The 24,105-nt window shown below is 40.7% G+C and overlaps 1 protein-coding gene across 1 annotated transcript; it reads right to left on the bottom strand.

Moving 5' to 3' along the window:
* Positions 1-325: 325 nt before the first annotated feature.
* LOC139542516 (calcium-independent phospholipase A2-gamma-like) lies at positions 326-20,164 on the bottom strand. The gene is made up of 12 exons (XM_071348042.1): positions 19,772-20,164; positions 19,219-19,379; positions 18,845-19,033; positions 10,611-13,401; positions 5,533-7,217; positions 5,212-5,361; positions 3,169-3,326; positions 2,925-3,019; positions 2,626-2,797; positions 2,439-2,496; positions 2,148-2,342; positions 326-1,861 (listed from the first exon to the last, which is right to left on the bottom strand). The coding sequence occupies exons 5-12, from the start codon at positions 7,114-7,116 to the stop codon at positions 1,403-1,405; spliced, it is 2,871 nt and encodes a 956-aa protein (XP_071204143.1). The 5' UTR covers positions 7,117-7,217; positions 10,611-13,401; positions 18,845-19,033; positions 19,219-19,379; positions 19,772-20,164; the 3' UTR covers positions 326-1,402.
* Between the last annotated feature and the right edge of the window lie 3,941 nt (positions 20,165-24,105).

Genomic DNA, 24,105 nt, shown 5'->3' on the forward strand with positions numbered 1-24,105 from the left:
CTGAAAAGAGCCAAAATGTCTTCATAACATGTAATTTCTTAATACAGCAATCAGTCAAAATGGGGAAGAGGACTATCATATGGCATAGATCGAAGATGATTTGATGTCTAAAGTAATTACATTTATTTTGTTATCTGTGCTTTTGTTGAGTGAAAGGCTGGGGGTTACTGAACTTGTGTCTTCTCTCTGGCTGGCACATACACACTCATTCTCTCTCTAACAAAGTGTGTCCTTTATACTGACTGACCAGGGAGAGTACAGCCTCTAGACGCAGGCAGGCTGCCATTAACCTCTCAAACTCCAGCAGTACAAAGTCAATACCACACATGACAAGCTGCTTTTTAATTGCTCAATTGTTACATCACCAACTCCAATCCAAGTCTGGGTGGGGAATTACTGGGTCTGAGAAGATAGATATGTTATTACTTGAATGTAAAGGCCTCAGCTGAGCACATCATGAGGGCAGATATTTCACAATTATGTGAGGGACAAGTTTGCTGTACACTTCAGAGCTTTTAAGAGGCTGAGGCATCTTACAAAACACAGCATATAATCTTTCCATAATAATGTGTTTTAAATAATATATAAATAGATTTAACATTTACAAAAATGTTATAATAATATGAGATAACACATATCACTAGCAGCTACACGAATTCCCTCAGTGCAAACATCTTCAATATACGGTCAGTGTTAGACCTGGGTTCAAATACATGTGATTTAAATACTTATTTTCTGTGTATTTGAGTATTTTCAAATAACGTGGCCGGAATCAACTACTTCTACTGGAATTATTTTTCAAATGATTCCATATAAATATCCTTCTGCTTGAAAGTATTTTCAAATACCTCAGTTAAATGAATGGGAGTGTATTTGAGTATTTTCAAATACTTTCCAAGTGTATTTCCAAATAAATTTTAATATTCAACTACTTGTCTTAAATTTGTTTTTCCAAAAAATGAAATACTTACTTCCACATGTCTTTAAAAGTAATTGAAATACCCTAAATAGTGTTAGAACCCAGGTCTGGAAGTGCAAATACACTTAACAATATTCCAGCCATTTGATTCACAGTAAATCTTACTCCATAAAGGAGTGCATCCTCATTCATACCAATACATATACAGTACTGAATATATATAAATTACTATGCAGTTTTGATTTTGCATACATAAATGCATGACAGACAGAGCCCTTTGCATGTAGTAACAGAGCTCCAACTATGTATTTCTTCATGTTGGTGTTCATATATAGAAACACGAACTTACACAGTCATTTAAACAGAAAGGTGTATGTGTGCATTTGGGAGGAAGGAAGAGTTTGCTCCAACGTTTTAAAAATAAAAACAGGGTATAAAACTACAGGCACTGAGTAATAAAACCTAACCTGTGACCTATGACCCTCAAACCCAGCTCTGCTGCATCTCCCAGGCTCTCTCACTGACCCAGTCCTTGGTGTGGCTCAGCGCAGTGCGCTCCTGCCCCAGCACCTTACACAGCCTGGCCATCTTGGGCTTGTTCCTGTCCAGGTAGACCTGGGTGTCAGCCTGCAGCTGCTCCATGGCCCTGACGCTGCTCTCATCCAGGGATACCTCGGCACTCAGCATGGGGTTGAACCTGAAGTAGACGTCTGGGGCCAGCAAGTCGTCCAGGAGGGTGTGGACCCCCTCTGTGTCGGTGGCACTGCAAATCAGGTGGTTGATCTTGGCACGCAGGCTGGTGGAGGTGCCCGGGCTCCGCTTAGCATTGTCATAGCGACCGGTGCCGAGCGACAGGACACACTGGTAAGGCTGGTTGGGCCACAGGAGACGGCTCTCGTGGACGGCGAGGGCACAAGGGTTGTTTAGAATGAGGCCACCATCCTACAAAGGGACAGACATTTTGAGTCAGGATTTGTTGGTACACATGGTATGCAATGAATTTCATTGTACATGGGGCATCTCACTCTGAATTAAAAAACATTACAGTTTTGCACATATCTTTCCTATCAAGGGTCCTGAATTCCACACCCCTCTCAAACAACAGAAAGCGTACGGGCATTAGCTTGATCTGTGCAGTGCTTTTATAGCTGATTTCACCTCTATTAAACCACAGTCTCAGTCAGCATAGGCTATCAGAAACAGGGAGAAGAAGCCAATAAAGTCTTACCTGATGGATGTCACTGTGTAAGGGGAATTCCTGGAAGTATCCCGGGGCGGCGGACGACGCTCTCACCGCCTGCCACATCTGGTACCCAGACCCCCCTGCGTAGCGGCTGAGACGGCCTGGGCTGTGGTTGTAGTTCCTGAAGATAAAGGCCTTGGGACTGGTCCCCCAGTTCACCACGGCGCTCACCGCTGACACCTGAACAACCATTTACAAAAACACCATGGTCAATTTTCACCATATAAATGTAAGAATGGGTAACACATAAAAGGGCAGAGTGAATAGTGACATTACCTTGGGGCTCAACTCATCCCTGGCTGTTTTAATCAGAACTTGGTCGCCCATCTTCTCTCTGTAGAAGGTCCAATGAAATACAAACAGTACACAGATGAGAGCAGAACCATGGTTTGACATTTTAAGAATTCAGGAATTCTTCATTATGATTCAAGCATGGTTGACTGAACAGTAAAAACTGCCATACCTCAGTATCATCTCCCAGGTCTCGGTGCTGTAGTAGGAGTGACTCCAGCCCATCTTCACTGTGCCCACCAAGGGGTTCTGACGGAACACATCCGAGCCAAAACGACGGTACATATCTGCACACTCCTCTAGAGAGAAACGGGCCAGGCCAAGCATGAAGGCCAACACTGCCCCTGCCACACAAAAGAAGGACAAACAGACAGGAAAAGACAAATCAGTTGCATGACAATGGTTAAATGATTCAAGCTCAGTTGTTGTTTGGGAGTCCTAGATGTGTAGGTGAGTCAGGGTTTTTCTTACCTGTGCTCACTCCACAGATGTAGTCAAACAGCTGGTGAACCTGCTTGCCTGTTTCCGCTTCCAGCTGCTTGAGGACCTGCAGTGGCACCACCCCTCTGCAAAGAGACAGGGGAGAAAACAGAAAAGTGATTAAAGAGAAAAATGTTTTAACTACCATTTAATAAAAAGTGCTTGTATGCCTTTATAACAGTTACAGTTGATTGTAATACTTCAGTAGTTTAACCATGGGGAGAAGGATCAGTACCTTGTGCCACCACCATCGATTGAGAGCACTCGGATTCCACGACCTTTGACTGGATCCACATAGCCAATCAGAGCCAAGGTTTCCCTAATGACACACTGAAGTTCCTGGTCTTCTCTATGGCTGCGCCGTTGTCTTAAGAGCTGAACAGCAGCTTTCTCCTGGAATGAAAGACATATTATTTAATTGGAGATGATTGAAGTAGTACATGACTAATGAAAAAAACACAACATAGGCATCATCATCTATAATCTTCTTGGATTATGGTTCTCTGGGTATTGAGGGGGGGGGGTGTGGATTGTCTCTGCAACTTCACTATTACCATTACACTATGTTATTATCAGTAGCATTTCATTATTAGTATTCAAGTTATTATTAGGTCTAAATATTAGTCTAGTATACAATGTCAGATTGGAGAGGAATTCTGAGAAAAATAATCTAGATTCCGATTTTGACGCACTAAGCCATTCACACCAAGTCTGATGCGTTTTTCCATCCACTTTTCCGAACAATTCGTATTACGTCACCAATGCTGGTGCGGTCATTCTCTGTGGCAAAATGTTGTTCAAAGTGGCTAGAGAGGACACAGTAATGAGCGAAAAATCATATACTACTGGAAAAATAATATGCTATTGAAAATATTAAGATATAGGCTACGCATCCTATACAGTTTGATGAATCATGAAAGGAGCTTGGCTACGTTTCATTCAGTTGCACCACATTTCATAAGAAAGGAAACGCAAAACTGGCACCTGTTGTTATTCTTCACTGCAACAAGACAGTTTCTTTTCTGATTAAAGAGATGAAGGACTATTTTAGGAACATTTCTGAATGGACATAAAGAATTTGTGAACTCATACACGCACACCAACCCACCGACCTAAAATAATCCATCAATCAACAGACAGCATCTCACTCAGACACATAAGCAAATAACAATTGTCCTTTCCCAAAAACGTATTAAAAAAAGTATTAAAAATGAGTTCTACATTATTTTTCTACAAAAAATTGTCTACATTATAGGATGATGCTTAATCAATGTAGTCTATAATATAAATTGACGAGGAAAGTTTTAAGGGGGAGATAGAGGCAACTGTGATATAGGATATGAAGATGAAACCATTAGAAAATAGAAGAACATGCAGGCAACCTCTCCATAGCCGGCCCTAATGCTTAATGATCAGCCTGTCCATAGCCTAAAGATCAGCCTGTCCATAGGCTAAAGATCAGCCTGTCCATAGCCTAAAGATCAGCCTGTCCATAGCCTAAAGATCAGTCTGTCCATAGCCTAAAGATCAGCCTGTCCATAGCCTAAAGATCAGCCTGTCCATAGCCTAAAGATCAGCCTGTCCATAGCCTAAAGATCAGTCTGTCCATAGCCTAAAGATCAGCCTGTCCATAGCCTAAAGATCAGTCTGTCCATAGCCTAAAGATCAGCCTGTCCATAGCCTAAAGATCAGCCTGTCCATAGCCTAAAGATCAGCCTGTCCATAGCCTAAAGATCAGCCTGCCCATAGCCTAATGATCAGTCTGTCCATAGCCTAATGATCAGTCTGTCCACTGCTTAATGATCAGTCTCTCCACAGCTTAATGAGCAGCCTCTCCACAGCCTAATGATGAGCCTGTCCATAGCCTAATGATGAGCCTGTCCACAGTCTAATGATGAATAGTCAGACACATCCAACAGGTTTTAAAAGAAGACCGATTTATTTATTTACTAGCGAGCAATGAAAACGTGAATTGTATAAAAGAGCATCAAACGACAGTTGGAAAGAGGAGGAGATGTAGACAAAGTTAGCAAAACTATTGCTTATAATCATTACTAAACACTCCCGCTATTAGATAACTTTGATTTCATATAGATAAACTTTAATAAAAATGAATCAAAAATGAATGTAGACTTATTTAAATGGGTTTACTGGTTATTTTATTTTCATGGCCGTCTTCATCCATAACTGTAAGTTACATGGTTATCAATTACCGTCACAACCCTATGCAAACTCTTAAAGTACCTGGTCTTGTAAAGACATTCACTGAGGTACAAACCTGCCAGACCACTGCTTTGCATCCTGGGTGTCGGATGAGGTGTGTGTTGAGCTCATCGACAACTTCGGTGATGGCCTCAGGAGAGAAGGCCTGTTGTAGACTGAACACCAAAGCACGGGTCATCTCCTCTGCTTGTCTCCTGCCCATCACCTGAGGAAGGAATGATCACATTGAGAGCTAAAGGAGGATATGCTCTCTGTTAGTTTTAAATTCAATCAGGTAAAATGTGGTAATATCAATATTTCAGTATCTGGTTCATCTAAAAGCAGAAGCAAGCACACAGATAATTTGCATTTCCTGGTTGTGTTGAAGGTGACTCACCATTCTTCTAAATGTGGCCTCACTGAGCATAGAGGCAGGCTGGGCCTGGTTGCTCTGAGCCCAGGAGCCCCCCAGATACCCCCCCAGGAGGCTGGGGATGGCACTACTGGGATTGAGAAGGCACTCCATGAAGGATACAGCAGGCTGTGGTTTCGGGACCCTAACGGATCCATACTCCATCTCCCATTCTCCCCTGCGTTCCTCGATGGGACCCCTTTCTAACTCCTCCTCCTCCACGGCATCATAGCTGCCTTTGAAATAGCTGTTGACGTAATTAGCCATGTATGCATAGTTCTCACCGAAACTGGTTGTGATGTTACTGATGTGGAAAAGGGATTTGGGACGGATGGGTGGATCTTCCTGCTTTAGCACTGTGGGTGATTGTTCATGTCTGGAGGTAGAAGATTTAGAACACTGCTGTTGATACGTCCTGCTGTTTGGCATGTGGTCCGCAACCAGATGTTCTGTTTGAGATGGTGGTAGTTCAGTTTCGTCTGTAACCGTTTTGGCTCCAAAGTATCTGTTGACGTGCTGGGCAAAGTGAAGGTAGCCCTCTGCCTCTCCGTCCCAGTTGTTGGAGATATCAGCACTTTCAATGGCTGGTTTCTGAATGGCTGTGGTCTGAGCTACAGCTGCACTAGTCTTTAAATGAGCCGCTTCAGTTTCCTTTACACTTTCAATGTAACTGATTTTTATTGTTTTCCTCCTCCTCATCCTCCTGGGCGACACTCTGCTTGAAGCCAGATCCTCCAGAGTTTCTTCCAGAGTTGAACCTAGGACGTCCTGTGCCAAACCTTTGGTGAACACTGACTTTAGGTGTTCATGTGATGAGTTTATGTGATGAGCAACATAACTGTAATTTTCTCCAAACCTGGTGGCAATGGAACTGATGTGAAATAACTGCAGTCCACCATATCGCTGGGGGGCGGAGCTTGTCTCTGTCTGGCTGTCTGACGTCTCAAGATCGTTTTCATTTTCCAAAGGCTGCTGTGTTGTTGTCTCACTGTCCTCCGATGCTCTTCTCTCCCTGGCTACCCTATTACTTTGACTACGCCTCTGTGGCCTGCTACCCAGATTCTCCTGAGTTGTGACGACAAACCCCACATTCCCAGCAACAGAGGCCAGCTGGGTCACATCCTTTCTCTTGAAGTAAATATTGATGTGTCTGGAGAGGCGATTAAACGAATCACCCAGACAAAGCATGCTCAACTGAAAGGGTGTCTGGCTGTCCTCCTGAAGGACCCCGATGGGGGCCTCAGCCTTCAACACATCCCTACGAGAGGTTGAGTAGACACGGGCCGCCTGGGAGTATCTCATCCCTCTGGTACCACCCCCAACGAGGTACTCAGCGGTCAAGCTCATGTGTTTGAACCTCAAGCTCTTAGGGGCTCCTTTCCTGGCAAAGCTGGGAGGCAGGGGAGAGGAAGGCAAGGAGCAGCTATGGAAGTCCAAGGCTAGGGGTGTCTTGGCCAGGTGAGGGAAGGTTCTAAGGATGGTTATGAGGTACCTGAGCTTGCAGAACAGTCTTAACGTCCTCCCTCCCAGGTGACTCACACACAGGTTTATGTTGAGGAACCGACCCATCTTTAGCTTGGATGTAGCCGGCTGGGGACAAAGACAACCAACGGTGGGCTAGGAGCTGGGCCTGTATTGGCTTAGGCTTAGATATCAGAATCATTTGGTCCCTGTAAAATACAAGAGGGAGAGGTAAGTAGGTGCTCCCACCAAAACTGGGATAACTCTAGTTTTAACTATGCTTTCTGGAAAGAAACTATTTTCCCAGGGGAACAAATAGTTACTTTTGAGGTGACTACAACTATTTGAATAACAGTTCTCAGAAAGCAACTATTTTTTTAAATGATTTGAATACAGATCTCGGAGAGTAGCTACTTCTGTAAACTATTTGAATACAGATCTCAGAGAGTAGCTACTTCTGTAAACTATTTGAATACAGATCTCAGAGAGTAGCTACTTCTGTAAACTATTTGAATACAGATCTCAGAAAGCAACTACTTTTTAAAATGATTTGAATACAAATCTCAGGAAGTGATTGCTTTTCTGAAACTATTGGATTGTCTGCCTTCAACTAATGGCAGGGCTGTATGTGGAACTGCATGTTGAAGATAGAAATATAATGAATAGAGGACACAATATCCTATACTATTCCAATCTGACACATATATTTGAAGAGTTTCGTTACACAAATCTATACTTCAGTATTTTTTGTGTGTGTAAAATATTACTGTTCTCAGATTCTTAAAGATTCTTAATTTATAGATTTTAGATATATTAAAATGAGTTTTGTTGCAAAACGTTATATATCCACTGTTTGGCTGAAATGGAATGTTCGTATCATGTACATTTGACTTTGATATGTGATTGTCTCACCTAACTATTTTAAGATTAATGCACTGACTGTAACTTGCTCTTGATAAGAGCATCTGCTAAATGACTAAAATGTCAATGTAAATATTTTACATACAGATCTCACATTACTGCATTGATTCATTTTTGTATTTAAAAAATATTGATGTCACAAATGTATCATTTGTACAGTTCTTTATTTTAAAAAATAGTTATTTGTCACATTTGACTGTGTAAAACCTCCTAGCAGTACTACATATTTCTCTGAGAGTGAGGCAGATGGCGTTTTGCAACCATCAAGTGATAGATTTCAAACAAATTCATGTCTGTCATTGAACAAATCCATTCCATCTCTTTCAAAGTTCTTTAAACAATAAAAGCAATAAAAGCTAATTCACCAACATTTCTGAAAAAAATGAATTTGATCTACACAATACATTTCTATCTGAACATTTTGTACATGTCCATTCTCCCGAATATATTTTGTACAGATAACTGTTCTTGTTTCAAACACCATATTTAAAGGGATAGTTTACTCAGCATACAAACTAACATGATTTTCAACCTACCTTGTATTTGATTCAAGAAAGCAGTTTTGGGATATTGAGTTTCCTTTCGACACTTAATAGCCATATTGTTACAGTTAGCATTCTCTACAAGACATAACATTCAAAAGTTATTGTGCCTGTAATAAAACTGTAATTATTTTTGGAGCAACAGTTTATTAGCATGTTGTTACATAATATTTTGGTAATAGCATTTGAATTGCCTAGCAATGAGCTGAGAGTTTGACTGTTCCTTATTCCATGTATGTAATAACTCCATTATTATGCAATTATAAAGACATTTCCAAAGTCCTATGAAACAGGAAAGTTCCAAAGTTACTATACATGTTCAACATCACTTGAATGATCTACCTTTAATAAAAGGGATGTATGTATTTCTTTATCTGACACAGTATAGTAGTAGTAGTAGTAGTAGTAGAGTAGTAGTACATAGATTAAAACAATTCCTTGAGAAAAAATATTTTGGAACATCACTTGAATGCTATTACACCAAGTATGGCTGGTGTCAAGTGTTACTGTATTATGTTATGTCTCACTCATTATGAAAATATATGTACATCATGTATTTAATTCTAGACTATACGCTATATTAAGATTAATACCTAAGATGTCACGTTCTGACCTTAGTTCCTTTGTTTTGTCTTTTGTTTTAGTATGGTCAGGGCGTGAGTTGGGTGGGTTGTCTATGTTAGTTTTTCTATGATTTTCTATTTCTGTGTTTGGCCTGATATGGTTCTCAATCAGAGGCAGCTGTCAATCGTTGTCCCTGATTGGGAACCATATTTAGGTAGCCTGTTTTCTGTTGGGTTTTGTGGGTGGTTATTTTCAGTCTTTGTGTGTCTGCACCAGACAGAACTGTTTCGGTTGTTTCTTTGTTGTTTTGTTATTCAGTGTTCAGTTTTGATTATTATTAAATATCATGAACACTTACCACGCTGCACCTTGGTCCTCACCTTCTTCCACCGACGACAGCCGTTACATAAGAGCCCTCCAAACCATGTTCTTATGATCATATTTTTACACTAATTCAACTGTTGTAGTTTTTGGTTCTTCATCAAATATTTGGCAGCCTTCAAATAAATATTTGTTGTTTTTAAATAACTTCCATATGTTCAAATACCTTCAAATATTATTTGGTTTTCTGCAGCCTGTATTTGAATATCAAAAGAAAATAGTTGCCTTTTAGTTGAAACTATATAAACTATATTTGACAACCTAAACTACAAAATATAACTATTTTCTGCCCAGCAGGTCTGTTTCCCACAAACAATCAAGAGTGGCTGGCTGACTATTCTAAACAGATCAAAATCCATCTCAATCTGAGCTGGAAACAATGTCAAATGTCTGTGTTGAGGTGGAGCCTTTATTTGTAAACAAGCTAAAGAACACAACATTTGGAAGACAACTATCTGCCATTCAAATAATTAGGTCAACATAGTCTTACCTTATATGACAACAGAGGCATGAGGTCAAAAAACATTCTGTCCTGCAACCATGTGCCCTCATCAGTATGGCATATCAATGTCCCTACAATACGGTAGCTGGCAAGGAGAGGTATATCTTAACCTGCCACAATAACAACTAGTGGGGAGGGGGGTTATTTTGATACACTGTGTGTGTGTGTGGTCCTGGTCACATTTTATAAATACCTCTGACAAAATAGACATGCTGTCCCACTCTTCCCTCGTAACTGTAACATGACACCAATGTCAATCTAAAAAGAGAGGGAATACTGGGACATGTATTAATAAAACACTTCCTACTGAGTCAACCCAGGAAAGACTTAGCGGAGGTATCCCTTTAACGTGACAGAAATCTGAGAAGCAGAGAGCATAGTTTTTACCTCATTGCGCCCTCATTTCTATGGTAAAACAGAAAAAAAGCTATGACTGTGTCTCTATATGTAGCCGTGTCCCTCCTAAATGCAACGTAGTTGCGGTGCATAAAAAAGGAGCACAATTTAATTGAAAATAGCAATTTGCTATAGTACATTGAACATCAAGAAATACTGTCAACTTGCACCAAGGAAGGTAAAAGGAACAGATTTGTCCAGTCAGTACTGCATGGTTAGACAATGTTCACTATAACCTTGAGACAACATACAGTAGATTCTGATAAATATGAGGCAGGTATAGATTAAACATTTACCTGGGGCAACTCTTCTCCTGTTATCCTCCGCTTTCTTCCTTTAATGTTTTCCTCTCTATCCTGAAACAGTTTCTTATTAGATGTCCTGCAGGGCAACTCTTCAAAAGAACCGACACTGTTTCTGTTTTGATACTTAATCTCATCCTACCTTCCTGTAGGGTCTGTATACTATTGGCTGGTCTGAGCAGAGGGTTGGGCATAGCAGCCCTCTGACTGACCAATCCTCTTTAAGACCGCAGATCCCTCTGCTTAAGGTCATCTGCTGTTACCACTGACTGACTACAGGCTGTGAAGTACATGGAGTAGATGTCTAAATAAAGAGAAGGGGCGATAGGGATTTCAGAGTGAGTTGAGAAAGTCACAACTTCCATTCTAGCCAGTACATATTTTAGACAGATGTGGGTGTCAAGTGATGTTTTGTTACGCCTCTCAGAACTAACATAATATTGACAGTATGCAGAGCTTCTTAGACTGAAAAACGTACAGTGTATAGTTCCTATTTCACTAGCATTGTTAAAATTTACATTCCAAATATTTGCTATGTACAGTGCATTCAGAAAGTATTCAGACCCTTTGCTATGAGACTCAAAACTGAGCTCAGGTGCATCTTGTATCCATTGATCATCCTTGAGATATTTCTACAATTTGATTGGAATCCACCTGTGGCAAATTTAATTGATTGGAAATTATTAGGAAAGGCACACACACCTGGCTATATGAGGTTCCAAAGTTGACAGTGCATGTCAGAGCAAAAACCATGCCATGAGGTCGAAGGAATTGTCCTTAGAGCCCACGAGACAGGATTGTGTGGAGGCATAAATCTGGGGAACCACCAGGACCTGGCCGCCCGGCCAAACTGAGCAATCGGTGGAGAAGGGCCTTTGTCAGGGAGGTGACCAAGAACCCAATGGTCACTCTGAAAGAGCTCCAGAGTTCCTCTGTGGAGATGGTTATCCTTCTGGAAGGTTCTCCCATCTCTGCAGCACTCCACCAATCAGGCCTTTATGGTAGAGTGGCCAGACGGAAGCCACTCCTCAGTAAAAGGCAAATGACAGCCCAAAGGACTCTCAGGCCATGAGTAAAGATGATCTGGTCTGATGAAACCAAGATTGAACTCTTTGGCCTGAATGTCAAGCGTCACATCTGGCAGAAAACCAGGCACTGCTCATCACCTGGCCAATACAATCCCTACAGTGAAGCATGGTGGTGGCAGCATCAGGCTGTGGGGATATTTTTCAGCGGCAGGGACTGTGAGATCAGCAGTGGCTTTGGGACAAGTCTCTGAATGTCCTTGAGTGGCCCAGCCAGAGCCCGGACTTGAACCCGATCTAACATCTCTGGAGAAACCTGAAAATAGCTGTGCAGCGACGCTCCCCATCCAACCTGACAGAGCTTGAGAGGATCTGCAGAGAGGAATGGGACAAACTCCCCAAATACAGGTGTGCCAAGCGTGTAGCGTTATGCCCAATAAGACTTGAGGCTGTAATCGCGGCCAAAGGTGCTTCAACAAAGTACTGAAAAAGGGTCTGAATACTTGTGTAAATGTGATATTTCCGTTTTTTTTAAATTTTACTTCTATAAACCTGTTTTTGCTTAGTCATTTGGGGATATTGTGTGTAGATTGATGAGGGAAAAAACAATTTAATCAATTTTAGAATAAGACTATAACGTAACAAAATAAGGAAAAAGTCAAGGGGTCTGAATACTTTCCGAATGCACTGTAAATTTGCATTAGCCTGATCTGTAAAGCAATATAGGTCAACAAGTGCATAGGCAAGAGCCCAACTCATATATATCCCAATATATATATCTACAACCAACCTAAAATAACCTTGTCACATACTGGGTCCATGTTTAGTAAACAACATAGAACATCACTAAGTATCTCAACCTTTGTCAGGCACATGATGCACAGAGACTCCTTGAGCACTCTGCAAATCAGAAAGATATAGTTGAGGCATCAAAGTTAACTTTATCTTGAGTTATTTTCTCAGGACGATCCTCAACATCATTTTGGGAGGATTTTCAACAATATTTACTTTTGAATGACCATTAGGTAGTGAATGACAGTGAATAGTGAATGACAAAGAAATATACAAACTACTAACATACAATATTATACCATCTCTGTAACTGTATTATTCATCCTTTGTGTCAAAGAACCTAATGAAAAAACATGCCAACTTGAAAATGGTTGATGATCATAGCAAATTATTTATTCATGGCTGATTTGCAAACAATACATTTAAATGTACTGGGACCTATTCAATAGCCTTGTCTCAGATAAGGATGCCATCTAGTGGTAGCTTTAAGTAGTTATGCCTGAAGATTTCAGATGGAAAGAATGTCTGTATGGCAAAAAGAGATGAGGCTAGAAGGGCATTTATATAGTGTACATTTCCTGCATGTGTTCCAGCAAAAGGAGTGCAAGCTCTATTACTAAGTTTCAGTCAGTGGTGGAACTCAGTGCCCAAGTGCACCTGATATAAAGAGGAAATAGAGTTTATATTGACTGTAAAGAGGTGCCACACCTGCAATGAGGTGCTGTCTCCTCTGTTTACGGGTTAGTTTTTATAATTTTAGTTTTTAACCTCCCTGGTCAAGGTTCTTTCTTCACACAGCGTCCTGTAGTACAGTCTTCCCGTCCGGTCCATTTCAGGCGGTTTTTAGCAAAGATTGCATAGGCTTTGTCCATGACGGGTCTAACGAGAGGCCATGACATGAAGCGGCCCAGCCAGCCTAAACCAACAGCACTGTACATGACTGTAAAGGCTGGAACTCCACGGTGAACCTGTAGGGAGGTGAGAGGAGAGGAAGTGGCAGAGTTAGTGAAAGAAGAGATACATACTGTGGGTGTTACTAACTAAACTGAACAAAAATATGAACGCAACATATAAAGAGTTGGTCCCATGTTTCATGAGCAGAAATAAAAGATCCCAGACATTTTCCATACGCACAAAAAGCTTGTTGCTCTCAAATTGTGCACAAATTTGTTTACATCCCTATTAGTAAGCATTTCTCCTTTGCCAACCTAACAGGTGTGGCATATCAAGCTGATTAAACAGCATGATCATTACACAAGTGCTCCTTGTGCTGGGGACAATAAAAGGCCACTAATGTGCAGTTTTGTCACACAACACAATATCACAGATGTCTCAAGTTGAGGGAGCATGCAATTGGCATGCTGACTGCAGGATTGTCCACCAGAGCTATTGCCACAGAATTGAATGTTAATTTCTCTACCACAGGTATTCCAAAACCGTCAAGGGTACCCAAAATTAAAATATGATTCACATTTTAAAATACATATTTTTAAAAAATTACATTTTCAAACAGTCCATTTATATTTTCCAACGGGGCTATACATTTCGGTGAGTTTTTTCCCCCCTCGCCTAAGTAGCCTCGTTTCAATGCCAAAAATAAAATTAAACCATCTAGTGTTCAGCGAAATAACAACACAATGTCAAATACAGGTAGCCTAGTCAAATAATTAACATCCAATCACATTAACCGTTACTCTCTCGCGGGAAATCCACAAACGGTCCGTATGTAGCCAAACGTAGCTGCTGCTCATGTTGGTATCTGTACTGATGGAGCAAAAGCCTTGAAAGGAAGACATAGTGGAGTGGTAATGCGCGTGCAAGCAGTTTCTCCCGACGCCACTTGGTACACTGCAGCATCCACCGAGAGGCTCTTGCTGCCAAGGAATGCCTGACAGCTTGAAAGACATCTTGGACGCTACAGTGAAAATGGTTAACTTTGTTAAAGCAAGGCCCCTGAACTCTCGTGTATTTTCTGCATTACGCAATGATATGGGCAGCGACCATGTAACGCTTTTACCACATACAGAAGTGCGCTGGTTATCAAGGGGCAAAGTATTGACACATTTTTTTTAATTGAGAGAAGAGCTTAAAGTTCTCTTTACTGACCATAATTTTCACTTCACTGACCGCATGATGACGAGAGACTGGCCTATCTGGGTATTGTTTTTTCTCGCCTGAATGATCTGAATCTAGAATTACAGGGATTTTCCGGAAATATATTCAAAGTGCGGGACGAAATTGAGGCTATGATTAAGAAGTTGGAGCTTTTCTCTCTCTGCATTAACAAGGACAATACACAGGTCTTTCCATCATAGTATGATTTTTTGTGCGCAAATGAACTCAAGCTTACTGACCATGTCAAATGTGATATAGCGAAGCACCTAAGTGAGTTGGGTGTGCAATTACGCAGGTACTTTCCCGAAACGGATAACACAAACAACTGGATTTGTTATCCCTTTTCATGCCCTGCCTCCAATCCACTTACCGATATCTGAACAAGAGAGCCTCATCGAAATTGCAACAAGCGGTTCTGTGAATAATTAAATTCAATTGAAGCCACTGCCAGATTTCTGGATAGGGCTGCGCTATCCTGCCTCGGCAAATCGAGCTGTTAAGACAGTGATGCCCTTTGCAACCACGTACCTATGTGAGAGTGGATTCTCGGCCCTCACTAGCATGAAAACGAAATACAGGCACAGACTGTGTGTGGAAAATTATGTGACTGAGACTCTCTCCAATACAACCCAACATTGCAGAGTTATGTGCATCCTTTCAAGCACACCCTTCTCATTAACCTGTGGTGAGTTATTCACAATTTTCAATTAACAAATAAGGTTTTATATGTAAGATGGTTAAATAAAGAGCAAAATTATTGATTATTATGATATTTTTATTTGTGCCCTGGTCTGTGCCCTGGTTTATAAGAGCTCTTTGTCACTTCCCACGAGCCGGGTTGTGACAAAAACTCAAAATCATCCTTATGTTTAATAAATATATCGTATAGTGTGGGTGTGGTAGGCTTACAATATTGGCAAAAAACAACATTTGAGAGTGTGCTGACTGGTGCTAGAGGGGGTACGCAGCTGGAGGTTGAATGTTTGAAGGGGTACGGGCTTATAAAAAGTTTGGGAACCACTGCTTTACCATAAGCCGCCTCCAACATCGTTTTAGAGAATTTGGCGGAACGTCCAACCGGCCTCACAACCACAGACCTCCACATCCGGTTTCTTCACCTGTCTGATCGTCTGAGACCAGCCACCCAGACAGCTGATGAAACTTTGGGTTTGCACAACTAGGGCTGTGGCGGTCATGAAATTTTGTCAGCCGGTGATTGTCAAGCAAATAACTGCTGGTCTCATGGCAATTGACAGTTAATTAACAAACACATTTAGCATCTCCTGGCTTCCACACACAGCCTACAAGCCACTGATGCAGACCTTTGGAACATCTACATTTTAAAAAGTCTAATAAATGAATTGAAATTAGCCTACACCATCACAATAAATACATTATTTATTTTAGACAGGTCTAAAATGTAGTCTATTTCAGATGAACAGAATAGCATACTCTAAGTTGTCCTCATGTTAGACCCTGATCTGGCTATGCCATATGGCTGTGGGCTAACTAGTTCATTTAGCAGACAAGATTTGCTTTATTTAAAAAATATATATATATAGTATGAAGAACACAATTGAACATAGCTGAATAAAATAGAAAGACTTTCTCCAAACGATTTGAGGGAGTGCGGACATGCGGCTATTCTGTGTTGAGCGGTTAACAAAGAAACAGGTCCTCCTATATGCTTAATTTAGAGTTATTTATGCAACTTTAGTTGTGATACAAATGTTAGGCTATATGTTTTGATATTTAATACATTCTAAGGCTGCATGATATGACTAATGATGATTTGAAAAAAGCTGCATGAAAAACATGAGCTCTGCTTAGTTTTTTTTGCGCAGGTTGCACACACTTAATCAGTCTCTCATTCACAATTAAACAAGCACTTTAATTTCTTGGCGGCATCCCCTTTGTGTGACCGTAATGCACCCTAAAATAATCCATGCCTTTGCGGCCAGTGTCCGTTGTGCCCTTGGGCTGAATATCCCCCATAGTATCCCCCATAATACAAAAGTTGGCCTATTCCATTCTGTGCAAGAAATAAATATTCCAAGCATAGTCTGGGACAGTTGTGGGATGAGATAAAAATAATAATAATACAACCACTAGAATCAAAAAAACGTTTTAAAAGCAATGAGCAATGATCAGGCTGTATCACATCCGGCCGTGATTGGGAGTCCCATAGGGCGGCACACAATTGGCCCAGCATCGTCCGGGTTTGTGCATCATTGTAAATAAGAATTTGTTCTTAACTGACTCGTCTGGTTAAATAAAGGTAAACAAACAAAAAATATTCATAAAAAATGTTAAAAGGTATTAAATAAAATGTTTAAAAATATATATTTTTTAAAAACGTAATAAAAATGGATAAAAATGTGTACAAATTATATTTTAAAAGTTATGCAACGTTTAGCTAAAATGTTGATAGCCTAATGGTTTATTTCTTCACATTATAAATCACAGCAATCCGCACACGGCAGTAGGCTATAAAAGCAAATGTTCCTAAATGCAATCAATTAGCAAGAAAACAATCTCAAGTGACCTCAAATGCGATTACCATTTTTTATGGTGAAAATGATCTTCCCCAAACTTGCAACGCCAGTTATGCATGCCAGCTAGGCGCTACATCTGTTGCAAAGCGGATTAATGTGCTTCATTTTAAGAAGTTATTTGGCCACTTTAGTTGTGATACAAACCTTATCAAAACATATAGTCCTATAGGCTAAGCTACATAAGGAGTGCGACTATGCTTTGAAAAAGTCACACACAAGCTGGTTATCATTCACAAGTGATAGGCTAATATTGTCACCCATCAGACTATTTTTTATTTAATCTTGTCTTCACATATACAAAATAATATATGTGTGAAATTTGTTTGGATTTAAAATGGACCACTATCATGCACCTGTCTCCAAACAAGGGCAGGGGGAGATCATGTTATCTATGCACTTAAATAGCAAATGGAGGACGCTTTTCTAATTTTCATGCCAGCCAGGTAGGCTATACTCCTGTTATAAAGAGAATCAATGTGCTTAATATTAGGAAAGTTAAGAAATAAATACAGTAGGCCTAGCCTATAGAAAGCTGATGGGATCATCCTATTTTAATAGAGACCATCAAAACGCTGTTTTCTCACGCAATTGCATAGCCTATAGAAATGTTGCGCAACATGAACTCATTAGCTCTCATGAAGTGTTTGATTAGATTTTCGATTACATTTGCATTGATGTCAGAGTGATTAGAGGGACAATAGAGTGCTGAGTACCAGGCAGTTAGCAAGTTTGGTATGCTACTAATGACCATCAGCAGCATCAGAGCTTGGAGAAGCCTAATAACGGTGACTAAACAGTCACGTGGAATTTGACTGCCCTCATGACCGCCGGTAATACAGTCACTGTAACAGCCCTATGCTCAACCAAAGAATTTCTGAACAAACTGTCAGAAACCGTCTCAGGGAAGCTCATATGCGCACTCGTCGTCCTCACCAGGGTTTTGACCTGACTGCAGTTCGGCGTCGTAACAGACTTCAGTGGACAAATGATCACCTTCGATGACCACTGACACTCTGGAGAAATGTCCTCTTCATGGATGAATCCCAGTTTCAACTGTATCCGGCAGATGGCAGACAGTGTGTATGGCGTCGTGTGGTCGAGCGGTTTGCTAATGTCAACATTGTGAACAGAGTGCCCCATGGTGGTGGTGGGATTCTGATATGGGCAGGTATAAGCTAAGTACAACGAGCACAATCGCATTTTATTAATGGCAATTTGAATGCAGTGAGCTTCCGTGACAAGATCCTGAGGCCCATTGTCGTGCCATTCATCCACTGCCATCACCTCATGTTTCAGCATGATAATGCACGATCCCGTGTCACAAGGATCTGTACACAATTCCTGGAAGCTGAAAATGTCCCAGTTCTTCCATGGCCTGCATACTCACCAGACATGTCACCCATTGAGCATGTTTGAGATGCTCTGGATCGACGTGTTTGACAGTGTGTTCCAGTTCCCGCCAATATCCAGCAACTTTGCACAGCTATTGAAGAGGAGTGGAACAACATTCCACAGGCCACAATCAACAGCCTGATCAACTCTATGTGAAGGAGATGTGTTGTGCTGCATGAGACAAATGGTGGTCACACCAGATACTGCCTGGTTTTCTGATCCACGTCCCTACCTTTTTTTGTTGTTGAGGTATCTTTCATTTATATTTTTGTTCAGCAAACAAAAGACTGACAACATAGCCATTCTTGCCATGCATATTTGAAGTGTCGTTCCAACTCAAGCGGTTTACCTTGTTATTCTCATCAATCACGTGCATCTCGTCCATGGCCATCTCATAGCTGATTCCCCCATACTTCTCTTCATTGAAGCATTGCAGGGAGATGTCCACAAAGTCGACTTTCCCTGGTCGGTTTCTCTGCAGATACTGCAGGAATTGGATCTCTTTAACACATATGGGGCATTCTCCATCATATAGCACCTGTGATTGAGTGGAACGGAGGAAAAACAGTTTCTGTATTTCATTGACAGTTGATCTCCAGCTACCTATTAGCTCAAAATGTTTCCAAAGTCTTGTTGGCTGTCTTATTGTAGCATATGCATTGAATATATTGTCGACATTAATCTTGTTTTGGAGCCCAGGATATGCAACATGAGTTATCTTACCCTGACAGCAGCAGGGTCCGTTGAATAGGTCCGATGGCTGCAGAGAGGTCGTGTCAAACCAATCACAGACCTTGAACTCACACTACTGGATATTCTAGCCAACAATGTCCTCACAGTAGACAGCATTCTGTGGCAGCCACCGCACTAACTGAAGCAACAGTCTGGACCCCGGAATATAAAATCAGGAAATATAAAGTATTAATGATAGCTGTGATTATTGCTTGTGCTTAATTAAATTAAAACCATACTTTTCAACTTCTGTTTCCAAACATAGTGAGTTTGTAGAACAAATACATTGACCAAAACCTAAATGTACAAAAACAAATATTTGTAATTACTGGATTACTGGCTAGGTGAGAAAAATAATATATGAGTGGTTTAGCTAGCTAACGTTATTTGCTTTTGCTAGATAGATACCGTAGCTAGCTACAGTATGTCACTTAACAACAAACTGTAGAGATTTAATTAGACTGGCTACCAGGTTAGCTAGTCATTCTAGCAAAGTCAATAGACAATAAACCTTAACTACACAAAGTATGCGATCAGGTCTTACCAAACGGCAGAAGATGGTCCAATTCAGGCAAGCTGTGATTCTCAATAACACTGGCAGACACTAAAATCCAAACGTTACACAACTGTATTGTAGCTAGTTCAAAATGATAGCATTGTTGATAGTTTAGCTAATGGTACTTAGTTTCAGCATTGCTATAGGGAAGCTAACGTTTTTCATGGCAGGTAAGAGTAGGCTCATGTAATTGTTTCTTAGCTAATTAAGATAAAATAACAACGAAGGAAGTATATTTGGACAGCTGCTGGCTAACGACTAGCTAACAACAACATTTTAGCATGTTTGATAACAAACGTGGTCGCAGGTCATTCTGGGATCTGTAGTCCCAATGTTGGCCAATGACGTGACTTGAGTGAACGCCAATTGTCTACTATAGTCATTGGCCTCACCTCAGCTACCCGAGCAATGTACACAGAAAACGGTGACACCAAAGAGTAACTATGCTCTTCCTCTCTGGTGATACACCACCTGAAACGTCTGCCGGCTAGTTGTGTTATTCAACAAATCTGCTTTTTTCGCCATCGAGCCAATCTGCTGGTAGCTACAGTCGTAATGGGATATTGAAAGGGAACATTTCTGACATTATGGGGAAATTATCTAACCAAATGTGTGACAGTTCACTTGACACAAGACTGAAATCAAACATTACACTATTGATAAAATTTGCATTTTACATTTACTGTAACTTTCACAGCATTTGTCAATAACCAAGTCTACGTTGTACAATCAGTAACATAATAAGAATATTCATTGACATTTTGGGATAGGTGCAACATAAGAAAAACGATAACAAGGGTTTGAGTGAGAGGTCTGTTGTCTCCAAGTGGCCACACACATCTCAAAACTGTGCACAGTTCCTAAGTAATTTCCATGCACTTTTCTGACAAGGAAAAAGCCTTCAACAATCAGGTGTTTTTTTTATAGCTCACCTAGCTTTGCGGTTGAGGAACTGAAGCAAGCACACTTGTAGTTTTTTTGTTTGGAACACAGCCCTGCGTCCCCACTATCACACGATAAGCATTGTTGTTGTTTATACAACGGGTGGGTCTAATCCTGAATGCTGACTGGTTAAAACTGCATTCAAGTCGGTATCTATTCCACAAGTTCCACTGGCTAAATCTATGACATTAAAATGCCTATTTACACTGTTCCATCTGACTTCGCAATCCACTGTCTCATTAGCCCAGCCAGGCAATTTATAAACTTGATCTCCACTATAAAAAGCATCTAGACATTATCTCACATTTCTTTTAGACCAACATTTAGTTTTCAACAGCGTAGATTTATATAAACCTTGCTGTCTGTCTCGCCGACATTTGCAACATTGTTTCAATATTCAAATTTGATCTCCAGCTGTCCCATAGTAATAAACGTGTCGGGAGTCGGGACGAGACAGACAGACAGGCAGGCAGCGTTTCTCAGCCAGTCGAAATGGATATATACAAAGAAATAACGAAACGAAGTGCAGCTAGTTTGCGGTCTTTCCAGCTCCAATTTGAAGTGATTGTGTTAGCTGTGTTGTTGGCTAGCTCCTCTAAACAACAGTGTCCTGACGAGTGAGCACATTTTCTATGCCAGGCGAAGTCGCGCATTTTTAGCTCATTGTTATGGATGTATCTAAATAAATGTCACTAGAAAACAGCTTAAAACAAATGCAAATGCAGATACTTTGCTGTTATTCTGGCGTGGTTATTCTAGCAAGCAAGGGATAAGAACATTGCCAGCCAGTATGGCAATGGAACATTTAGAACGAAGGACTGGGTCGCGTCCATAGATACAGAACAAAAAGACTTAGCAACTGGGTCGCGTCTCTGGCAACCAAACCGATAGAACGAACAACCAGATGGCTTGGGTAGCAACCCTAGACTTGTGGAAGGATGAAATAGTATGAATAAATTCATCAACATAACGTTAATGAAAATATTTCAATCATTATTTGAATATGTTGGTAACTTGTTGTATAAAAGTGATAATTTCTCCGAAGCCGGTGTTTGCAGGATATATTGACACGGTTTTCATCACCCATTCCAATATATCCTCGAAACACCGGCTTCTCTGGCATTATCACTTAATTAAGTAATCCAAAAACGTTCCATTATAAATCACAATCTGGGTCAGGTGGTATCATTTGAAAGCTTATACTGTTGCCAACATGGCTATCTAAATGATAAAATATGATCTTACACTTCAGAAAAACAGATTGTAATTTTGTTGTCCATATAATGGAATCATGAGTGCTTTCGATTGCGTGTTTGTCAGCTAATGTTCTTCACTATAGGACAAACAGGCTAATTCGGTTCAGGACAACCCAGGGTATAACGCATGTCATCCTTCTAACTGTGCATCAAACATAGTGATCATGAACGTTGATACTGTAAATTACCTGAGTTTTCAAATATTGAAATGTGAAGTGCACATTTGGACTCAGGTGTGTGGTTTGCTTGTATGACATCAAAGCGGTATTTATTATAAACCTCAACGTCACATTTTTTTAAATTTCACCTTTATTTAACCAGGTTAGTTGAGAACAAGTTCTCATTTGCAACTGTGACCTGGCCAAGATAAAGCATAGCAATTCGACACATACAACAACACAGAGTTACACATGGTATAAACAAAACATACAGTCAATAATACAGTAGAAAAATAAGTCTATATACAATGTGAGCAAATGAGGTGAGATAAGGGAGGTAAGGGCAAAAAAAAGGCCATGATGGCGAGGTAAATACAATATAGCAAGTAAAACACTGGAATGGTAGATCTGCAGTGGAAGAATGTGCAAAGTAGAAATAGAAATAATGGGGTGCTAAGGAGCAAAATAAATAAATACAGTAGGGGAAGAGGTAGTTGTTTGGGCTAAATTATAGATAGGCTATGTACAGGTGCAGTAATCTGTGAGCTGCTCTGACAGCTGGTGCTTAAAGCTAGTGAGGGAGATAAGTGTTTCCAGCTTCAGAGATTTTTGCAGTTCGTTCCAGTCATTGGCAGCAGAGAACTGGAAGGAAAGACGACCAAAGAAGGAATTGGCTTTGGGGGTGACCAGTGAGATATACCTGCTGGAGCGCGTGCCACGAGTGGGTGCTGCTATGGTGACCAGTGAGCTAAGATAAGGCGGGGCTTTACCTAGCAGAGACTTGTAGATAACCTGTAGCCAGTGGGTTTGGCGACGAGTATGAAGCGAGGGCCAACCAACGAGAGCGTACAGGTCGCAATGGTGGGTAGTGTATGGGGCGTTGGTGACAAAACAGATGGCACTGTGATAGACTGCATCCAGTTTGTTGAGTAGAGAGTTGGAAGCTATTTTATAGATGACATCACCGAAGTCGAGGATCGGTAGGATGGTCAGTTTTACGAGGGTATGTTTGGCAGCATCATTAACATCTCATCAGAACAATGTCTAGACTCCTCTCGATTTACAGCATTCCTTCATTCAGACAACAACAAACGCTCAAAAGTAGGGTCATTACTAGTTACCACAGCCAGAATAAATGTTCTTAACATCTAATTTTAAACCTAACCTTAAGCCTAACCACACTGATAACCTTAAATATGAACTTTTACCTTATAGCCAATTTTGACGTTGTGGCTGTGGTAACTAGTGACTATGGAGGATCAAACCTGCCATAATTAGAAATAAATGAATAAATAAATGCACACATAAATATACATACAGTACAAGAATAAATAAATTCACATGTAATTAGATGAATAAGTACACTGACCAAAAATATAAACGCAACATGTAAAGTGTTGGTCCCATGTTTCATGAGCTGAAATAAAAGATACTCAAAATTGTCCATACGCACAAAAAGCTTATTTCTCAAATTTTGTGCACAAATTTGTTTACATCCCTGTTATTGAGCATTTCTCCTTTGCCAACATAATTCATCCACCTGACAGGTGAGACATATCAAGAAGCTGATTAAACCGCATGATCATTACACAGGTGCACCTTGTACTGGGGACAATAAAAGGCCACACACTACAATACCACAGATTTCTCAAGTAGAGGGAGCATGCAATTGGCATGCTGACTGCAGGAATGTCCACCAGAGCTGTTGCCAGAGAATTGAATGTTAATTTCTCTACCATAAGCATACTCAAACGTTGTTTTAGAGAATTTGGCAGTCCATCTGGCCACAGAACCGCAGACCACACCAGCCCAGTACCTCCACATCTGGCTTCTTCGCCTGTGGGATCATCTGAGACCAGCCACCTGGACAGCTGAAGAAACTGTGGGTTTACACAACTGAAGAATTTCTGCACAAACTTTCATAAACCATCTCAGGGAAGCTCATTTGCGTGCTTGTCGTTTTCAA

The sequence above is a fragment of the Salvelinus alpinus genome, chromosome 17, assembly GCF_045679555.1.
Source record: "Salvelinus alpinus chromosome 17, SLU_Salpinus.1, whole genome shotgun sequence".
Taxonomy (NCBI): Eukaryota; Metazoa; Chordata; class Actinopteri; order Salmoniformes; family Salmonidae; genus Salvelinus; species Salvelinus alpinus.